The sequence below is a fragment of the Cebidichthys violaceus genome, unplaced genomic scaffold, assembly GCF_023349555.1.
Source record: "Cebidichthys violaceus isolate CVI_PGR_0920_01 unplaced genomic scaffold, fCebVio1.0.p SCAF_45, whole genome shotgun sequence".
Classification (NCBI taxonomy): Eukaryota; Metazoa; Chordata; class Actinopteri; order Perciformes; family Stichaeidae; genus Cebidichthys; species Cebidichthys violaceus.
This window is the reverse complement of record NW_027176650.1, coordinates 350001-369295: the sequence shown is the minus strand read 5'-3', so window position 1 is coordinate 369295 and position 19295 is coordinate 350001. Positions and strand designations below refer to the sequence as shown.

Genomic DNA, 19295 nt, shown 5'->3' with positions numbered 1-19295 from the left:
AACTCATGTTTATTCGGTGTCTCTATGTGTCTCCAGTCCCCCGTTTTCAGGTCCAGATCCAATGAAAACCTACAACGTCATCCTGAGAGGCATCGACATGATCGAGTTCCCCAAGAAGATCACCAAGAACGCCGCCAACCTCATCAAGAAGCTCTGCAGGTAGAGGGTGCTGTTCAACTGAGCAGCTCACATTAACTGTACAGTCAAAGTTCATTGTTCTTATTTCAAAATAAATCCTGTGTCACCAGAGATAATCCCTCAGAGAGACTTGGGAACCTGAAAAACGGAGTCAAAGACATCCAGAAGCACAAGTGAGTGGACAGGAAGCTGACACCTGATTGGCTGTTTCATCTCTCACATGTTTTCTGTTCAGTGTGTGCGTCTAAATACAGGATAAAAAAAACTAACCCGTCTCTCTGTGTTCAGGTGGTTTGAAGGTTTTAACTGGGAGGGCCTGAGGAAAGGAACTCTGACTCCGCCCATCACACCTGACGTGAGTGGAAGTAGAATTCATGTTAGACCAATCAGGGCTCAGTAAATGTTCTGAATCATAACAAGGCAACAATAAAGGTGATACAGATTTTAAAAAACTTCATTCATATTATGTTTTGTGATATTTCTGGTAAATTGAAAGTCATATTTGAAGACAGGGGTTACGATTCCCCCCTCATATATGAACACCTGCTGTGTTCATATATGAACACAGCAGGTGTATATATATACAGAAACTCCAACCAAGAGTTCTGTTTTTGGCGTATCCAGCAAATTACTTCAGGACTCCTGGTGGCCCAGTAGTTATGCTGCTAACCATTAACGTGATTCAACTGGGGGTATTTGTTGCATGTCACATACTTCTATATAAATTCTCTGATGGTATATATAAGATCATTTAACCAGCCTGAAATTCTAAGAGGTCTGCAGGTTGTTGAAGGTGTTTAACTCTGTGTTGTTCTGTCCAGGTTTCCTCTCCGATCGACACCAGTAACTTCGACAATTTCCCCGAAGACACAGACGAGCCGCCACCGGACGACAACTCCGGATGGGATTACGACTTTTAGTCCAGCTTGATACCCAAAAGTTCTGACACTTTACGGCTGGCGGTGAGGTCCAAATCTCAGACGAAGACAACAACTTCTCACCAGGTCGATTGAAGACGAGCTTTGTGTGCCGTTTGGAGGACGTTTTCACCTGAAGCAGCTTTCTGTGACTTGTTTTTAAAGCGTTGTGGGAATCAAACTCCCAATGATTTGTTGCCACATTGTGTCCTCACATGATTTGTTTACTGAGCGTGAAGAAGGCAGCAGATGGAAATGGACTGGAGGCTTCTCGCTGATCAAACTGGTCTCAAGTCTCTCAGACTAGTAAAAAAGGTTTGAGAACAAGTGACACGTACCTGGTTCAAAGGGGTACAAGCATGAATTCTGTTATGACCCGAGTAAGTCATCCTCCTGGTTCTAGAGAGTCGTCAGAACTCTGGATCAAAGCTACTCCATCCACAGAAAAGTGCCCATGGGGCAGAAAATGCGTTGCCTCGGGGTGTTTCTTGGACCTGGAACAACCCTGATTCCTACATCTGAACTTTGGGTATGCCCATATGGGTATACCCTTGGGTATGCTTATCCATCAGCAGTGTTTTGTCCCTTATATTGCTGCAAGACAATTCTTTATCAAGTCTTTAAATCTTTAGAAGTCTTAGAGCAATGCATATGTGGGCCTTCTTTTTTTGGCAAACGTGTACACGCATGTTCTTAACTTTCCCGACCTGGGGAAGTCATCCCAGCTCCTTCAGGTTCTAGAGAGCACTCAGAACTCTGGAACATAATCACGCTGTAAAGACAAATGTGAAAAGACATTTCTGCTATTTGTATAGAGCGACTCAAGAGGATTATGAATCCAGATCAACCCGGATTCCTTGTTCGGCTGTGGCTGAACTTTTGGGTATCGTCCCCCCATCAGCAGTCGGTAAAACAGCACCGGCCTTTGCTTTATGTCCCATGTATTGCTGCAACACTTGAGATAACTCGGACGTTGATTTTGTGATGACCGCCTGAAACCTGCTGCTCATAACCCGTCAGTGAAGCCACCAGAGGCTGAAGCTGGTCAATCTTAAGGGAGTTAAGGGGGAACTTTTTTCACAAAGTGCTCACCAGAGAAAACAGACAAGGCTTGAATATCAAGGTTTCTGTGAATCTGGGGAGAAGAAGTTGGGAAACATTGATGGATGTGGACTCAATCTACCTAGTAGATAAATCTGGAAACAGAAGATCCAACATGGTCGTCCCTTCAGACACCCTGTTATTCTGCAGCCAATGGGAAGCCCCTGCTCCTGCCAAGTGTCCTTGATTGGCTGACACTTGAACTTTTACCCCTTAGATGAAGATCTCCTGCCTATCCGATGATATCTGCCATTTGTGTTGAAGTCTGGAGGCGGTTCTGGAAGGGGCTTTTCTGACCCTATGAACCCAGGTTTGGCTCTCTGACAGTCGACTGGAGACGAAACCCAAACGCAGGAGCAAAGACTTGAGACTGAAAAAGGCAAAACCAGAGGTCACCGTGATGCCTTCACTTCTCATTTCATTTTCGGAAAATTTCAAATCCAAAGACAGAGAGACAAATGGTGTTGGATGTAGCAGCTGTGGTTGTCCTCAGTGGACGACGAAGGTGAAACGAACATTTCTACTTTTAAACTTTCCTTTCTATCCTTCTTTATGGTGTGAATCTTTGGATCATAGCATGAGAATAGATATTTTGTACATATTTCCAAGACTTCCTACATCATTTTTTTGCACACATGCACAAACACTCCTTTTCTCACAGACGCATGCACGACTTGGTTCAATTTCTTATCAGCTGTTTGTTTCAAGGTGACGAAGAGTCCTGTTTCTAAAGCTTACAATGTACTTGTAGACCTGGTTCCAGACCTCTGAATCCTCAGGCTAACAAGCTGTTTGTGGATCGTTCTCTGATGTTGTCGTTGAATTGTTTTACTTTATGAATAAACTGTCAAACTCATTTTTAAAGCCAACATGAACAAGAGGTCGCTCTGATTCTGTTCACAGTTTCTAACTTCAACAATTAACTTTCAATCTAAAACTCAACATATTTCTTCAACCAACGTGACGAAAGTTGATCCACTATTAGATAATAATATAATAATAATAATCCCTGTCGTACACCAGAATGTCTCCCTAGAGAACTTTAACATAAGTATTAACTAAACATGTTCAAAGTACAGTTAAAGACACAACACAGTGAGTTTATCTGAGCTCTGAAGCAGGAAGTACCTTCACACTGTTGAGTTGAAGTAGACGTGAAGTCTTTGAGGTTTGTGTTTCTTCCACAAACAAAGAGTTTAAAAGTGATTCATCTATTTATTTTTGATTTGTATTTATATTCTGTGGCCTTTTGTAGAAGCAGCTGATCGTATTATTAACTTTTGTATTCGCAGTCTGAATCTGTTGTGAGACGACGAGTTAACGTCCGTGAGCTCTGCATGAAAGAGTTCAGTTTTCACCACCAGAGGTCAAACAGGGATCGATAGACGTTTTAGGAAATCAGTCTTTTTGTTTGTGAGAGTGAGATGTTAGCCTAGCTTAACATAAAGACTGGAAGCAGGTGGAAACAGCTAGCCTGGTGTCTTGTTCAACAACAAGACACCAGGCTACCAACAACCAACATCTCTAAATCTCACTGATTTACACCAAATATCTAATTTGTTTAATGTAAAAAAGCACAAATACATAAAATATCTTGATTTAGAGAGAAGTAATAATTGTAACTTAACCCCACCACAGACCAGTTTACTTTAATGTTCAGCTGTTTGGACCAGAAGGAGAAATATGAATGTTCTTATTGATTCTTAGTGATATCTTGTGGTTATGAGATTGTGATGAAGTATCACTGATTTATTTGTATATAGTGGGAATATAGTATTTTATGATGTCTCCGCTGTTTGTAGTTATTATTATTGTTATTTTGATTATGATTATTGTTGTTATTATTTTTATTGTTGTTATTATTATTACAGAGGCTGCCATGGTAGCTGAAGTAACGTTCAGTCTCTGTTCTAAAAAGCTTTATGGGCATGACTGTTAAAAGGAACAAAACAGTTTTAATCTGTTTGAAGAATAAAGGCTGTTAAAATAAATGAGAAGAAGAAGTGGGTTTATTTCATATCGTTTGAACATTTTTAAATCATTATATCTTATTTCAAAATGTGCCGGACTTTACCTGAACGAACCGTCTCTATCATGCTTGAGTTACTCTCCACAGCTCACACGGGACTCGAACCGCTAACCTACCTCACCGAGCAGCGCAGTGAAGACCCTTTTCTGTGGCTTTTATTTTGAAGGATTTTTAACGCATGCTGATGAACCCGGTGGGGGCGCTGTTCTACGAGGCTGTGGTGAGTGTTGTTCTGACTAAAAACTAAACTAAAGAAGGATATGATTAATGTAACGTTGTGTTTTAACAAACAAGTGTATCGGCTTACATACATTACAAAATAAGCAGAAATGAATTACTATATCATAATATTTACTCTGTTAAGCTCCCATCAATCAACACAAACTAATGTTTACTGAATCATTTTTAAAAAGTATGAAGTACTTTAATAAATTAGCTCAGTTAGTTTCATCACGAAATACGTCTCTTTAGAATGTAAACCTCGTTCATATTCTTCATCTCCAGGAGTTATTTAGGTCAAATAAATAAAATTAAATGTAACGTCAGTGAGCTGCATTCTCTCTAGTGTCCACCAGGGGGCGACTCCTCTGGTTGTATAGAAGTCTAGTCTAGAATGACTCTACTTCTCTCTTGATTTATTCCCTCAGTAAACATTGTAAACATGAGTTTATGGTCTCAATCTCTAGTTTACAGTCTTCTTCAATACAGCATGATGTTCATTTAGTACATTATGCTCCATTTAGAGTCAAACACACCAGAAAGCAGGGGATGATTTAGGGGCGGGGCTACACAGTGATTGACAGGTTTCTACTACATCGTTTTAATCTCAGAACTTTAACTCTTTCAGTGTGTTTTCATTTCATCAATGTCACATTTTAGCGACGGCCGAAACGCTAAACTGGAGGCTTCAAAACGTCCACGAAGCAGCTGGTGACGCAGCGACTCTTCTTCTTCTGTGGTCGTTGTGTGTTTCCTGTAAGTTTACACACAACGAACACAAAGAAGCTCCTTCATCACATCACAGGATTTGATTGGCTGTTGAGTCGTGATGGTTCACACTGCAGCAGAACTCTGCACACACACACACACACACACACACACACACACACACACACACACACACACACACACACACACACACACACTGGATAGTAAGGGGTTATCAGCCTCCTCCTTTCTTTTTTATGAATGAGACACACACACGGTGATGTCATCAACAAGCCCCTCCCCCACCGATGCGGGAAAAATCTCATGATGAGGAAGAGAGGTTTACCATCTCTCTCTGTCTCTCTCTCTCTCTCTCTCTCTTTCTCTCTCTCTCTATCTCTCTCTGTCTCTCTCTCTGTCTCTCTGTCTCTCTCTCTCTCTCTCTCTCTCTCTCTCTCTGTCTCTCTCTCTCTCTCTCTGTCTCTCTCTCTCTCTCTCTCTCTGTGTCTCACCCTTCAGATGGGAGAGAGGAGGGAGTGTGAACGCCCCCCCCCCCCCTCTCCTCTGTCCTTCACGAGCCTGAGGATGAGTAATCCAACGAGGGAGGAGGAGGTGAGGACACCATCGTAGCATCAGCACCACCATCATCATCATCATCATCATCATCATCAGGATGAACATGTACACCCTCTGAGCTCAGTCACGACGGAGGGGACTAATTCCTGGAATGTCACGCGCTTGAAAGCATCAGTTTGAATCAGTGTTTTGTGTGAAAGACAGCGGAGCTGGCTAATCGCTGGAGTGAAGGGAGATGAAGAAAGGACCGGAGCAAGCGGTTCATGTGGAGCGTCACTGACTAATCTCTGGAAGAGCTGGCTGGTTTCAGTGGGCGGTACCCGATTACTTCATGGACAGGAGGTTAATGGTGTCATCCTTTGGACTGTGGGGACAGACTACATCCTGAACAGCACGCCTCCTCTTTATATATCCATCCTACTGTAACAAACCGGCGGCTGAGACAATCTGCCACTCCTCCACATGTGGTGCTTCAGAGGCTGGGATCTGGCTAACATCTGGAACCATTGACCCATCCCAGTTACTACACAGCCTCTTTGTGGACCAGGTTAATCTCTGGATCCGTGTGTCGGGCATGTTCTGCTTCTGCCTGCAGAGTTCTCTGCTGAAGCTCCAGGCGCTGGAGGTGGAGGGGGGCTCTCCTCTGGGTCCGTCCCCAGAGGAAAGCCCCCCTGTCCTGGGCAGCAAGGAGCAGAAGAGCCCCTGTGGCTCCGTGGAGCTCGGAGGGAAGGAGGGGAAGACTCTGTCTCTCTGCCACCATGTCCCTGATGAGAACAGTCCCCCAGGTACCTGTCTGTCTGTCTGTCTGTCTGTACACACACCTGTCTGTCTGTCTGTCTTTCTGCTACTGTAGTAGTAGTATCAGTAGTAGTAGTAGTAGTATCAGTAGTAGTATCAGTAGTAGTAGTATTAGTAGTAGTAGTATCAGTAGTTGTAGTAGTATCAGTAGTAGTAGTAGTATCAGTAGTAGTAGTATCAGTAGTAGTTGTATCAGTAGTAGTAGTATCAGTTGTAGTAGTAGTAGTAGTAGTATCAGTAGTAGTATCAGTAGTAGTAGCATCAGTAGTAGTAGTAGTAGTAGTACCAGTAGTAGTATCAGTAGATGTCTCTCTGTGTCTCTGTAGACCTCCTGACGGTCCTCACCAGACCTCCACAGTCCCCCAGACACCAGCCCTTTACCACCATCCAGCCTGGCCAGCAGCCTCTGATGCCCGATGGAGCTCCGCCCCCCGTCCCTCACCCTTATTCCCCTGGGGATGAGGGGGGAGGAGCTAGAGGAGAAGGAGGAGCTCTCCTCCAGCTGCTGGCCCCTCCCCCCCTTGGAGGAGGCGGAGCTCTCCTCCAGCTCGGTGGCCCCACCCCTCTGCCCTCCCCTCGCTGCTCCAGCCTCAGTCACAGGTTCAACTCCGACCCCGACAATGCCCCCTCACCGCCCTGCAGCCAGCAGTACATCCAGTAGGTCTGCCTGTCTGTCTGCCTGTCTGTCCCTCTGTTTACCTGTCTGTCTGTCCTTCTGTTAACCTGTCTGTCTGTCTGTCTGTTTACCTGTCTGTCTGTCCGTCTGTCTGTCTGTTAACCTGTCTGTCTGTCTGTCCTTCTGTTTACCTGTCTGTCTGTCCTTCTGTTAACCTGTCTGTCTGTCTGTCTGTCTGTTTACCTGTCTGTCTGTCCGTCTGTCTGTTAACCTGTCTGTCTGTCCGTCTGTCTGTTAACCTGTCTGTGTTTGTGTCCAGGTGTCGGGCTCGGGACCGGACCGAGGTCTCAGAGGACCTGGAGTGTCCCTCGTCCATCACGTTCGTCACCAGACAGATTCAGACCCTGAAGAAGAAGGTCCGAAGGTTTGAGGACCAATTTGAGCACGAGATGAACTACAAGGTACACACAGCAGGGACCAGGACTCTGGTCAGAGATGGTAGAAGTAGGTTTAAAGATTACATACACAAAAGGCCAGACTTGAATCCAAACCAGCTGTTTGGAACTGATCCTGGTTCAGGTGGTCAATTCATGACAGGATTTTCAAAATAAGAGTTGATTTTCCAAAACTTTATCAGATAAATGTAGTGCAGTAGAAGTATAAAGTCACATCAAATGGAAATACTCCTGTACAATTTAGAGGTACTTGTACTTTACTTGAGTAATATTTCAGAGTGGTTGGTCCAGTTGGTTTTACTTCCTCTGATGGTTTCTCTGTGTTTCTCAGCCATCTCACAACGATAAATACTCAAACCCAGAGATGATCCGAGTGATGGGTGAACTGGCAAAGGCTCGCAGACAGCTCAAAGGTCTGTTCACAGGTCTGTTGGTTAAACTTGTCATCCTCTCTCGGAGGAACCTTCGGTACAGAAACCCAAAAAATAAAAGTACATTCTGTGTGTTTGTGTGCAGAGATGAGACTCAGAGAGTCGGTGTTTGAGTCGAAGGAGCCGGACGGTCCGGAGAACTCCTGCAGGTAACACCACAAACACCAGTAACACCACAAACACCAGTAACACCACAAACACCAGTAACACCACAAACACCAGTAGCACCACAAACACCACAAACACCACAAACACCACAAACACCAGTAACACCACAAACACCAGCAACACCAGTAACACCACAAACACCAGTAGCACCACAAACACCAGTAACACCACAAACACCAGCAACACCACAAACACCAGTAACACCACAAACACCAGCAACACCAGTAACACCACAAACACCAGCAACACCACAAACACCAGTAACACCAGTAACACCACAAACACCAGTAACATCACAAACACCAGTCGCACCACACACACCAGTAACATCACAAACACCAGTAGCACCACAAACACCAGTAACACCACAAACACCAGTAGCACCACAAACACCAGTAACACCACAAACACCAGTAACATCACAAACACCAGTAGCACCACAAACACCAGTAACACCACAAACACCAGTAACACCACAAACACCAGCAACACCACAAACACCAGTAACACTAGTAACACCACAAACACCAGCAACACCACAAACACCACAAACACCAGTAACACCACAAACACCAGTAACACTAGTAACACTACAAACACCAGCAACACCACAAACACCAGTAACACCACAAACACCAGTAACACCACAAACACCAGTAGCACCACAAACACCAGCAACACCACAAACACCAGTAACACTAGTAACACCACAAACACCAGCAACACCACAAACACCAGTAACACCACAAACACTAGTAACACTACAAACACCAGCAACACCACAAACACCAGTAACACCACAAACACCAGCAATACCACAAACACCAGTAACACTAGTAACACCACAAACACCAGCAACACCACAAACACCACAAACACCAGTAACACCACAAACACCAGTAACACTAGTAACACTACAAACACCAGCAACACCACAAACACCAGTAACACCACAAACACCAGTAACACCACAAACACCAGTAGCACCACAAACACCAGCAACACCACAAACACCAGTAACACTAGTAACACCACAAACACCAGCAACACCACAAACACCAGTAACACCACAAACACTAGTAACACTACAAACACCAGCAACACCACAAACACCAGTAACACCACAAACACCAGTAGCACCACAAACACCAGTAGCACCACAAACACTAGTAACACTACAAACACCAGCAACACCACAAACACCAGTAACACCACAAACACCAGCAACACCACAAACACCAGTAACACCACAAACACTAGTAACACTACAAACACCAGCAACACCACAAACACCAGTAACATCACAAACACCAGTAACACCACAAACACCAGTAACATCACAAACACCAGTAGCACCACAAACACCAGTAACACCACAAACACCAGCAACACCACAAACACCAGTAACACTAGTAACACCACAAACACCAGCAACACCACAAACACCAGTAACACTAGTAACACTACAAACACCAGCAACACCACAAACACCAGTAACACCACAAACACCAGCAACACCACAAACACCAGTAACACTAGTAACACCACAAACACCAGCAACACCACAAACACCACAAACACCAGTAACACCACAAACACTAGTAACACCACAAACACCAGTAACACCACAAACACCAGTAGCACCACAAACACCAGTAACACCAGTAACACCACAAACACCAGTAACACCAGTAACACCAGCAACACCACAAACACCACAAACACCAGTAACACCACAAACACCACAAACACCAGTAACACCACAAACACCAGTAACACCACAAACACCACAAACACCAGTAGCACCACAAACACAGTAACACCACAAACACCAGTAACACCACAAACACCAATAGCACCACACACACAGTAACACCACAAACACCACAAACTCCAGTAACACCACAAACACCAGTAACACCACAAACACAGTAACACCACAAACTCCAGTAACACCACAAACACCAGTAACACCACAAACACCAGCAACACCACAAACACCACAAACACCAGTAACACCACAAACACCACAAACACCAGCAACACCAGTAACACCACAAACACCAGTAACACCACAAACACCACAAACTCCAGTAACACCACAAACACCAGTAACACCACAAACACCCTCTGCACATGCTCAGTGTGGCCCTGGGATCAGACCCAACAGTGTGAATGTGTCCTGCAGGTCCGGCTCAGGCCAGCAGGGGGTGACAGACCACAAGCCCACCCTGGAGGAGACGGTGGAGTCTCTGTTCAGACGGCTGAGGGAGAAGAGGCTGGCTTTGGGCCTGCCAGACAACATGAAGGTCCCTGAACGTCACACTGATGTGGTTCTGTTGACCAGTCTGTTCCTTTGTTGACCTATCTGTCTCTCTGTTTACCTGTCTGTCTCTCTGTTGACCTATCTGTCTCTCTGTTGACCTATCTGTCTCTCTGTTTACCTGTCTGTCTCTCTGTGTACCTGTCTGTGTCTCTGTCTCATTCTGAGGTCAATAACAAAGTAAAAGTCACCATTCATAAACCATTCATTTGTCCTCAATACAACCAGAAACTAAATGAGATGAATGAATCTTAAATAATCTTAATCATCATTACCAAAATTGTGTTGATAACAACAATATTTATTTTGAAGTCATCTGTAGAGCAAATCATTTATAATCACGAGTCAGTGACGTGTTACTGAAAGGAAGAACATGCTAACATGCTAACACACATCCTCACCAGGCTTTGTGTATTTTTAGGAGATGACTCAGGCTCAGATGGTTCTGGAGAAGATCACCCTGCAGAAGTGTCTGCTGTACTTCGAGAGTCTGCACGGCCGACCGGTGAGTCCTCTGGGCTGATCATGGTTACAGCACCACCTAGTGGACAGAGTGAGACACTGCATAGAGACAGGAAAGACAAAATACAAAGGAGAGTAAATAACTTTTAAAGATAGGTCATATGAAACTGAAGACACTGTCTGTCTCTCTCTCTGTCTCTCTCTCTCTCTCTCTCTCTCTCTCTGTCTCTGTCTCTCTGTCCCTGTCTGTCTCTCAGGCGGTGAAGCAGGAGAAGACCCTGGTGAAGCCTCTCTATGACCGATACCAGATGATCAAACGTTTACTGTGCAGCAGTCCGACCATCGGCACCATAGTGAGGAACTCTTCTTCATCACTCAGTGAAACATATTGATCTTCATCATCATCTCTTCAGTGTTTCAGTTCCATTTGTTTAATAGTACAGAAGGATCTCCTCTCAGAGTCTCTGACTGCGTCTCTCAGGAGGAAGAGGATGGTTCCGATGAAGACTCCATGAGTTCCACCACGGTCCTCGAAACTCCCGTCCCGCCTCCTCGCAGAGCGACCAGACCTGCAGCGGGCGAGGAGGACGGCGACCCGGCCTTCGTGTCCCCGTTGGACGAGGTGAAGGCCGTCCATCAACAAGCCGCCGTCACCACGGCCAACCTGCACGAAGCCTCCAGGTCTGTGTGTCCATCGAGGTCTAGACTAGTGGACTTGGACTCTCCTGGTACGTGGACAGAGAGTCGTTAACCCTTCACTCTGTCCTCCAGGTCTCAGCTGCTGGAGTGTCTCCGAGAGACGAGGGCAGAGAAGAAAACGAGGCGTAAAGCTCTGAGAGAGTTTGAGGACGAGTATCAGCGTCAGACTGGAAGGTGAGAGACAAAGAGACCCTACTGTCCACCAGGGGACGACTCCTCTGGTTGTATAGAAGTCTAGTCTAAAATGACTCTACTTCTCTCTTGATTTATTCCCTCAGTAAACATTGTAAACATGAGTTTATGGTCTCAATCTCTAGTTTACAGTCTTCTTCAATACAGCATGATTTTCATTTAGTACATTATGCTCCATTTAGAGACAAACAGACCATAAAGCAGGGGATGATTTAGGGGCGGGGCTACACGCTGATTGACAGGTCTCTACCAGAGACGTAGACGGCGTCTCTACGTCACTCCTCCTCAGTCCATATATGGTCACTTCCTGTTCACTGGTTGCAAAAAAACAAGATGGCGAAGGACAAATCGTTGAACTGGAGGCTTCAAAAGTCCTCACTAAACCACCAAAACAGAAGGACTACAGATTAAAGGTGTTACTGATCTTATTTAAACAAGCAACAGTTGTTAAACAGAGTTAAAGAGATCAGATAAGAGTCACATCGAGAGCCTTATTTAACTCATCTTGTGTTTTACCGACAGAATCTGCCAGAAGGAGGATCGCAGTCCGATGAAGGAGGAGTACCAGGACTACAAACAGCTCAAGGCTAAGCTCCGCCTCCTGGAAGTCCTCCTCAGCAAACAGGAAGTCACCAAAACCATGTGAGAGGAAACCGGAGCTCCCAGACATGTGGTTCTCTGAGAGGATAATAATAATATTTCCTGTTCAGAGGAGAGGAAGTGGTGGTAGGTCACGCTTTATTTATCCTTCAGCGATGTTCACAACGCCAGTGGAAGTATAAATATATTGATTTAAAAGAAAAGCTCAACGTTCTGGAATCAAACTCTCTCTTGTCTGGTCAGTAAATATGAAGCTACTGCCTCCGACTGTACAGAAGAAGTGGACGTAGTCTCCATGAGGTCACCCGATTGTTTGTGGACTGACGTTTTAAAGTCGCCATCTTGGTTTTTATCTGTTGCCATCTTCTTGTTTTTTTCTGGTCTGTTTGACTCTAAATGGAGCATAATGTACTAAATGAACATCATGCTGTATTGAAGAAGACTGTAAACTAGAGATTGAGACCATAAACTCATGTTTACAATGTTTACTGAGGGAATAAATCAAGAGAGAAGTAGAGTCATTTTAGACTAGACTTCTATACAACCAGAGGAGTCGCCCCCTGGTGGACACTAGAGAGAATGCAGCTCAAACACATGAAGCTCTGAAATCACTTTCACTGCGTGGGCTTAGCTTAGCATAAAGGAAACAGCTAGCCTGGCTGGTCGTGCCTAACGTTAGCATGTTCGTGTAGCACATTTAGCATGTTAAGGTAGCATGTTAACATTCAAATGTATATGTTTATGTCTTTATGTTATAGAGGCCGCTCACTTGGCCGCTCACTTGTCTTATCTCACTTATTTTTATGCTTAGCTTCCTCTCCAAACTGTAAATACTGTAAATACTCCAGAAAGGTTTTATTAAGTAAAAAGAGACGTGTGTCAGTGGAAACTTGTATACCAGCATCCTTCAGTGTGTATTTATTTACCTGCATCCTCATTCTGAATAATTTTGTCTGCAGAGACGAGGACGTTTCTGAAGTAACTGTAAACGTATGTAATGGACCAAAATGTTAATTTTATACCAAACGAAATGTGTGTGTGTGTCCAACTGAAAGCACTTTTAAGACGAGAGTTTATTTAAGAATGGCTTCCTTTTATGTTGTTGGACAAAACAAACCTCTGAAAGAGCTGATGAGCTTCAACTGAACTGTGTGGACGTTTGGGACGAAGACGTAGAAACAATTGTTATTCTGTATGCTGAGATCTGATGGAGACGAATGTATTCGTATCAGAGCACATGAATTTATTTTGTATCCAAAGTTTAATGTTTAATATGCAACATGATCATTGTGTCCTCTGGATCGATCAGTGAAGACGAGACGTCCTGCAGCGGCTTCGTACCTCGTTTCAGAGGTTTGGAGTTTCTATCAATCAAATATTTTAGAATAAAGATCAATAATATGAGACCAGACGGCGAGTTGTTGCATTTCCTTCATCGAGTGCATGAGTCGGTACGAAGGGAGGTGATGATGAGTCGAGGTTCTTCTAGGTTTAAAAGTTAAAATAGTCTCACCGCTCATCAGTGTCATGCTTCACCCAGGCAGGCAATCAAATCAAGCAAGAGGCGGGCTTTACTACTTAACCTCTGACTTCTTGTTTAGCTAGCTAGTTAGCTAGTTAGCTGTGAGAGAAATAGGGAGTGTGAGAGGAGATTCATATCTCATGTTGTGATAGTTTCATGAGGCAACACGCCGCTTTACCTGCTAACCAAAGTGTTGTTGAAGTGTGGTCAGCCGCTTATGTCTGAAAACTGAGTGCAAATTTAAATTCATTACAATTACAAATTTAAAAAATTGTAAAATTGACCTTTTAGTTAGAACCAATTGACCCTTCACAAAGCCTCTTAACGCAGACTGTCCAAACACAGCGTAGCGTGGTTCTGGTCTACAGACTGACCAATCACATCACAGCGTAGGGTGGTTCTGGTCCTCAGACTGGTTTCTGGTCTTGTGGATCTGGATCTCGTCTTGTTAAACATTATTTAACAGTGAGATTCGTTACTCAGAGAGGTTGAAGAAGATAAATGTTAGTGGAGCTAACGTTAGCACAGTACATTAGCGTTAGCACGTCTATGCTATGCTAGCTACTGATTGTGAACTGAATGTATTTAAATGTTGGTTTATCTTTTCACCAGGACCCTGTGTCTCCAGGTAGACCAGAGTCCTGAATGAGTTGAATCAGGACCCTGTGTCTCCAGGTGGACCTGAGTTCTGAATGAACTGAACCAGGACCCTGTGTCTCCAGGTGGACCTGAGTCCTGAATAAAGCTGAACCAGGACCCTGTGTCTCCAGGTGGACCAGAGTCCTGAATGAACTGAACCAGGACCCTGTGTCTCCAGGTGGACCAGAGTCCTGAATGAACTGAACCAGGACCCTGCGTCTCCAGGTGTACCAGAGTCCTGAATGAGCTGAACCAGGACCCTGTGTCTCCAGGTGGACCAGAGTTCTGAATGAGCTGAACCAGGACCCTGTGTCTCCAGGTGGACCAGAGAGAAACGATAAGTTACCTGGATGTAAACACAGGTATGAAGTGTCGTATACAACAATAGTGTCGACTATGAATCCAGATTAAATCGTTGTGCTCTGAAGAACCTGCAGCTGAACAAATTACAGCCAGCGAATACGTTTTTATTTTAACATGATTGGAAAACTGAGTAGAAGGTAAATTGTAGTGCTCAAGTGTTTTCATCAGAATAAAACGTGGAAACGAGAACCGACCTGTTGATGTTCTGGTTTGCTTCATGAGTTTCTATACAGACCACTTTCAAAATAAATATTTTTGCTATCAACACAATGTTCAATGCTCAATATGAGAGGAATGAATGTTTACATATTGGGATACGTTTTCAGATCCTTTACTTGATGTTAAAGTTGTAATACCACAAAGTAAAAATACTTCATTACAAGTCCTGCATTGAAGATGTAGCTAATGTACAAATACACAAGTATTGTTATTGTTGTAGCTACCATTGAGGACTCTTTGGTCATGTCTCTGTATATTTTATGTTATATTAAGAACATACAAACAAACAAACCCTCGCCATCTTGGTTTTTGGCTATCGCCAGCTTGGTTTTTGGTCATTGCCATTTTGGTTTTTGTCCCGTTGCCATCTTGGTTTTGGGCCTTTGCCATCTTGGTTTTTGTCCGTCGCCATCTTGGTTTTTGTCCGTCGCCATCTTGGTTTTTGTCCGTCACCATCTTGGTTTTTGGCCATGACCATGTTTTTTTTTTCCTGTCTGCATTTTGGTTTTTATCTGTCGCCATCCTCTTTTTTTTTTGTTCTTTTATGGTCTGTTTGACTCTAAATGGACCATAATTGACTAAATGAACATCATGCTAATTGATGAAGACACTAGCCAAGGGTCAAATACTCAATATAATGTAAATTGGGTAAGTTTTCAGATCCTTTACTTGAAGTTCAAGTTCTAATACCACAAAGTAAAAATCCTGCATTGAAGATGTAACTAAAGTAAAAATACACAAGTATTGTTAACAAACACACTCATACAATTACTATTATGGTTGTTGCTATCATTGAGGACTCTTTGGTCATGTCTCTGTATATTTAATTTCATATTAACAACATACACATGATGGTATGAACAGTATTTGTACATTTAGATGTGATTGGTTTCTAAATTAATTAATTTCACAGCAGAAGGTTTCCCCTTCATTAATTGTGCTGAAGTTCACTGATAGTAGAAGCTGGCGGAGACCCTGAAGACGTCGGACATGCCTTCGTACGGCGTGATGAAGGTCTGCCAGCCCGTCCTGTGCTTGTAGTGTCCGTAGTGTTTGATCCTGTAGGAGCCGCTGGGGGCCGACGGGGGGATGTGCCACTCGATGGTGGAATTACTCCGCTGATTCGAACCCTTCAGCCAGTGAAACCTGCAGAGAGAGACCACACGAAACGTCCTCAGAGACAGCTGGAGTCAAACGTTGGTGTTTAAATTATCAACCCGAACACATTTTGTCCTGATGGTGAAGTTTCAACAGATGAATCCATGATTTTACATTAATACATGAGTAATAATAATCTAATGATAGAATATATAATAGTACACCAGTCACAGTACACACAATACCTTTACTTCATTTTACTCATTTATACTTTTTACTTACTGTAACAGTATTTCTACTGTGTGCTATTAGTACTTTTACTGTGACAGTATTTTTCAAGGTGATATTAGTACTTAAGATATTACAGTATTGTTAAACTGTGGTATTAATACTTTAACTGTAACAGTATTTTTAAACCATGGTATTGGTACTTTTACTGTAATAGTATTTTTAAACCGTGGTATTAGTACTTTAACTGTAACAGTATTTTTAAACTGTGGTATTAGTACTTTTACTCTAACAGTATTTTTAAACTGTGGTATTAGTACTTTTACTAAAATAAAGGATACTTCCTCCACCACTGGCCTTCACATCAAACCTACTAAACACTGACCTACCTGGTCTCCCATGATGCATCAGTGTGGACGATCTCCCAGGTGTCTGTTCTGTTGTCATAAATCTCCACAGTCACAAAGGTTTTATCTCTCTGTGGCGGACGACAACACCAAGGAGGTTAGAGAGGAAAGTAACACTACAAAGAGGAATCAAGGAAACAAAGTACAAAACTAAACTTGGTCTTACGATGTCTCCAGAGTTTCTGGGGTTTCCTGCTACGAACGTGACGGAGACGACGTCACCCTGAAGGACACGTTCAAACATGTTTATGTGTGTTCACGTAAAAACAGCAGGGTGTCGTCAGCATAACGCTTTAGTTCAAACTGAAAGAGGACTGAAACTACTGGGCCCAGTACGGAGCTCTGAGGAACGCCTCAAGGCTCAATACCGGGCCCAGTATGGAGCCCTGAGGGACGCCTCAAGGCTCAATACCGGGCCCAGTATGGAGCCCTGAGGAACGCCTCAAGGCTCAATACCGGGCCCAGTATGGAGCCCTGAGGGACGCCTCAGAGAAAGACCCCCACCTGTCTGTAGACGGGGTACACCTGCTCCAGGACATCTCCAAAGCTGCTGTTCTCTGGTTTCCTGTCCACAGTTGGTGCAGGCAGCAGATTGAAGAGATTCTTCTGAAAGAACGGAGGCTGAGGGCCGAGCGGCAGCTCCGACACTCTGTCCTAAAAACAAGGAACACATCAGAACCATGTGGAGTGAAGAAACCTTAAAAACATGAGGATTCTTTTTCCTGTCATTTTTAAGATGGATGTCAGAGATAATGATGATGATGATGATGTCCTCTGGAAGAGGAAGTCACAATGACACAAAACAGTTCTGACTTCCAGATGGAGTGCAAATTTAGACAGCCGTGACACACACATGTGTGTTGTACTGTGTAACCCTAACACACGTGAGTGGCTCCTCATTACATCATCACAGGTGTGGTCCGGTCTCACCTGTGCGATGGCTCTGGCCAGGTCTCGGTACCTGTGCAGATACGCACTGAGCGTGTGCGGACCGTAGATGGTGGAGGCTCCTTCGTACCGCTGCACCTGAAGTATAACGGTCATGTATTTACACTTGGTTTCTTAGAAACTGTGTAGTAGTTGTTTTTTCCTCTGAGTTTTAGTGGACAGCTCTAAATACTACAATACCCATGAGCCTCAGCTGCTGTGTACCTGGTACTCTTCATAGGTGGTGATGTAGTGAGTGTAGACGTTACTCAGGCCGGCAATCACCACCTCTGTGTCCCTGAACGCCCCCTCAGACTCCAGCTCCTAACACACACACACACACACACACACACACACACACACACACTGTGAGGTCACATGTTACAGGTGTGTAAAGGTGTAGTTTGTGTCCACGTTGTGTCTCACCTGTTTGACGGCTTCTCGTAGCCTCCTCCCTGACATGGTGCTGTGAGAGCACAGAGACAAGGTGAGGACGGAGTGATGTCATCGGGGATTTACTGTACTACATCTCAGAGGTACATATTGTACTTTATACTGTACTACATCTCAGAGGTACATATTGTACTTTATACTGTACTACATCTCAGAGGTACATATTGTACTTTATACTGTACTACATCTCAGAGGTACATATCGTACTTTATACTGTATTACATCTCAGAGGTACATATAGTACTTTATACTGTACAACATCTCAGAGGTACATATAGTACTTTATACTGTACAACATCTCAGAGGTACATATTGTACTTTAGTATTGTGATCAGTACAATGAGCAGTATTCTCATCAGCAGTATTGTGGTCAGTAGTAATAGTGAAGTGTTGTTACGTCATCTCTCCAGGAACAGCTAGGACAGCTACAGAGCCGATGGTGATGATCTGAACATCGACGATCTGAGGATGCCACGGCAGAGGCCAGTTCATCTACACACACACACACACACACACACACACACACACACACACACACACACACATTAAACCTCCACTATCTTCACATCATCTAGAACCTGTGCGCGATGAAGGTCGGCCTCGTCATCACCTCCCCTGTGTTGAACAGGATGGGTTTGGGACGATGACACTCCTGCGTCTGATTGGACGGCTGACCCAGCAGGGCGTCTCTGATCCCGTCCCAGAACGGGTCACCCTCCACAGCGCCTACAGAGAGAGAGAGACAGGTTCAGAGGAATTCAAACCCACAACCGGCCGAACCACAGGAGAACCACTGGAGAACCAGAGGAAAACCACAGTAGAACCAGAGGAGAATCATAGGAGAACCACAGTAGAACCACAGGAGAACCACAGTAGAACCACAGGAGAATCATAGGAGAACCACAGTGGGGACCACAGGAGAATCACAGTAGAACCAGTGGAGAATTATAGACGAACCACAGTGGGACCACAGGAGAATCATAGGAGAACCACAGTAGAACCATAGG

The 19295-nt window shown here is 44.1% G+C and overlaps 3 protein-coding genes across 6 annotated transcripts in view; 2 read left to right on the top strand and 1 right to left on the bottom strand.

The window, feature by feature from the left end:
* The window catches only part of LOC137886729 (cGMP-dependent protein kinase 1-like), a 38988-nt gene extending 34841 nt beyond the window's left edge, over positions 1-4147 (top strand). For all 3 annotated transcript variants that reach the window (XM_068729321.1, XM_068729320.1, XM_068729322.1), the window contains 4 exons: positions 37-159; positions 249-311; positions 427-493; positions 960-4147. In XM_068729321.1, coding sequence (XP_068585422.1) covers positions 37-159; positions 249-311; positions 427-493; positions 960-1058 — 352 coding nt within the window. In that variant the 3' untranslated portion in view covers positions 1059-4147. The remainder of the gene's footprint in view (positions 1-36; positions 160-248; positions 312-426; positions 494-959) is intronic.
* A 1355-nt stretch (positions 4148-5502) lies between these two features.
* Positions 5503-13843, top strand: LOC137886764 (protein FAM13C-like). The gene is made up of 11 exons (XM_068729376.1): positions 5503-6473; positions 6813-7143; positions 7422-7563; positions 7889-7970; positions 8074-8137; positions 10345-10465; positions 10901-10984; positions 11199-11294; positions 11423-11622; positions 11713-11814; positions 12355-13843. Exons 1-11 carry the CDS (start codon positions 6263-6265, stop codon positions 12476-12478), a joined length of 1557 nt encoding a protein of 518 aa, XP_068585477.1. The 5' UTR covers positions 5503-6262; the 3' UTR covers positions 12479-13843.
* A 1428-nt stretch (positions 13844-15271) lies between these two features.
* The window catches only part of asah2 (N-acylsphingosine amidohydrolase 2), a 10235-nt gene continuing 6211 nt past the window's right edge, over positions 15272-19295 (bottom strand). For both annotated transcript variants that reach the window (XM_068729221.1, XM_068729222.1), the window contains exons 13-21: positions 18899-19014; positions 18686-18780; positions 18262-18301; positions 18061-18159; positions 17839-17934; positions 17413-17562; positions 17075-17131; positions 16891-16979; positions 15272-16321 (exon numbers count right to left, since the gene is read on the bottom strand). In XM_068729221.1, coding sequence (XP_068585322.1) covers positions 16123-16321; positions 16891-16979; positions 17075-17131; positions 17413-17562; positions 17839-17934; positions 18061-18159; positions 18262-18301; positions 18686-18780; positions 18899-19014 — 941 coding nt within the window. In that variant the 3' untranslated portion in view covers positions 15272-16122. The remainder of the gene's footprint in view (positions 16322-16890; positions 16980-17074; positions 17132-17412; positions 17563-17838; positions 17935-18060; positions 18160-18261; positions 18302-18685; positions 18781-18898; positions 19015-19295) is intronic.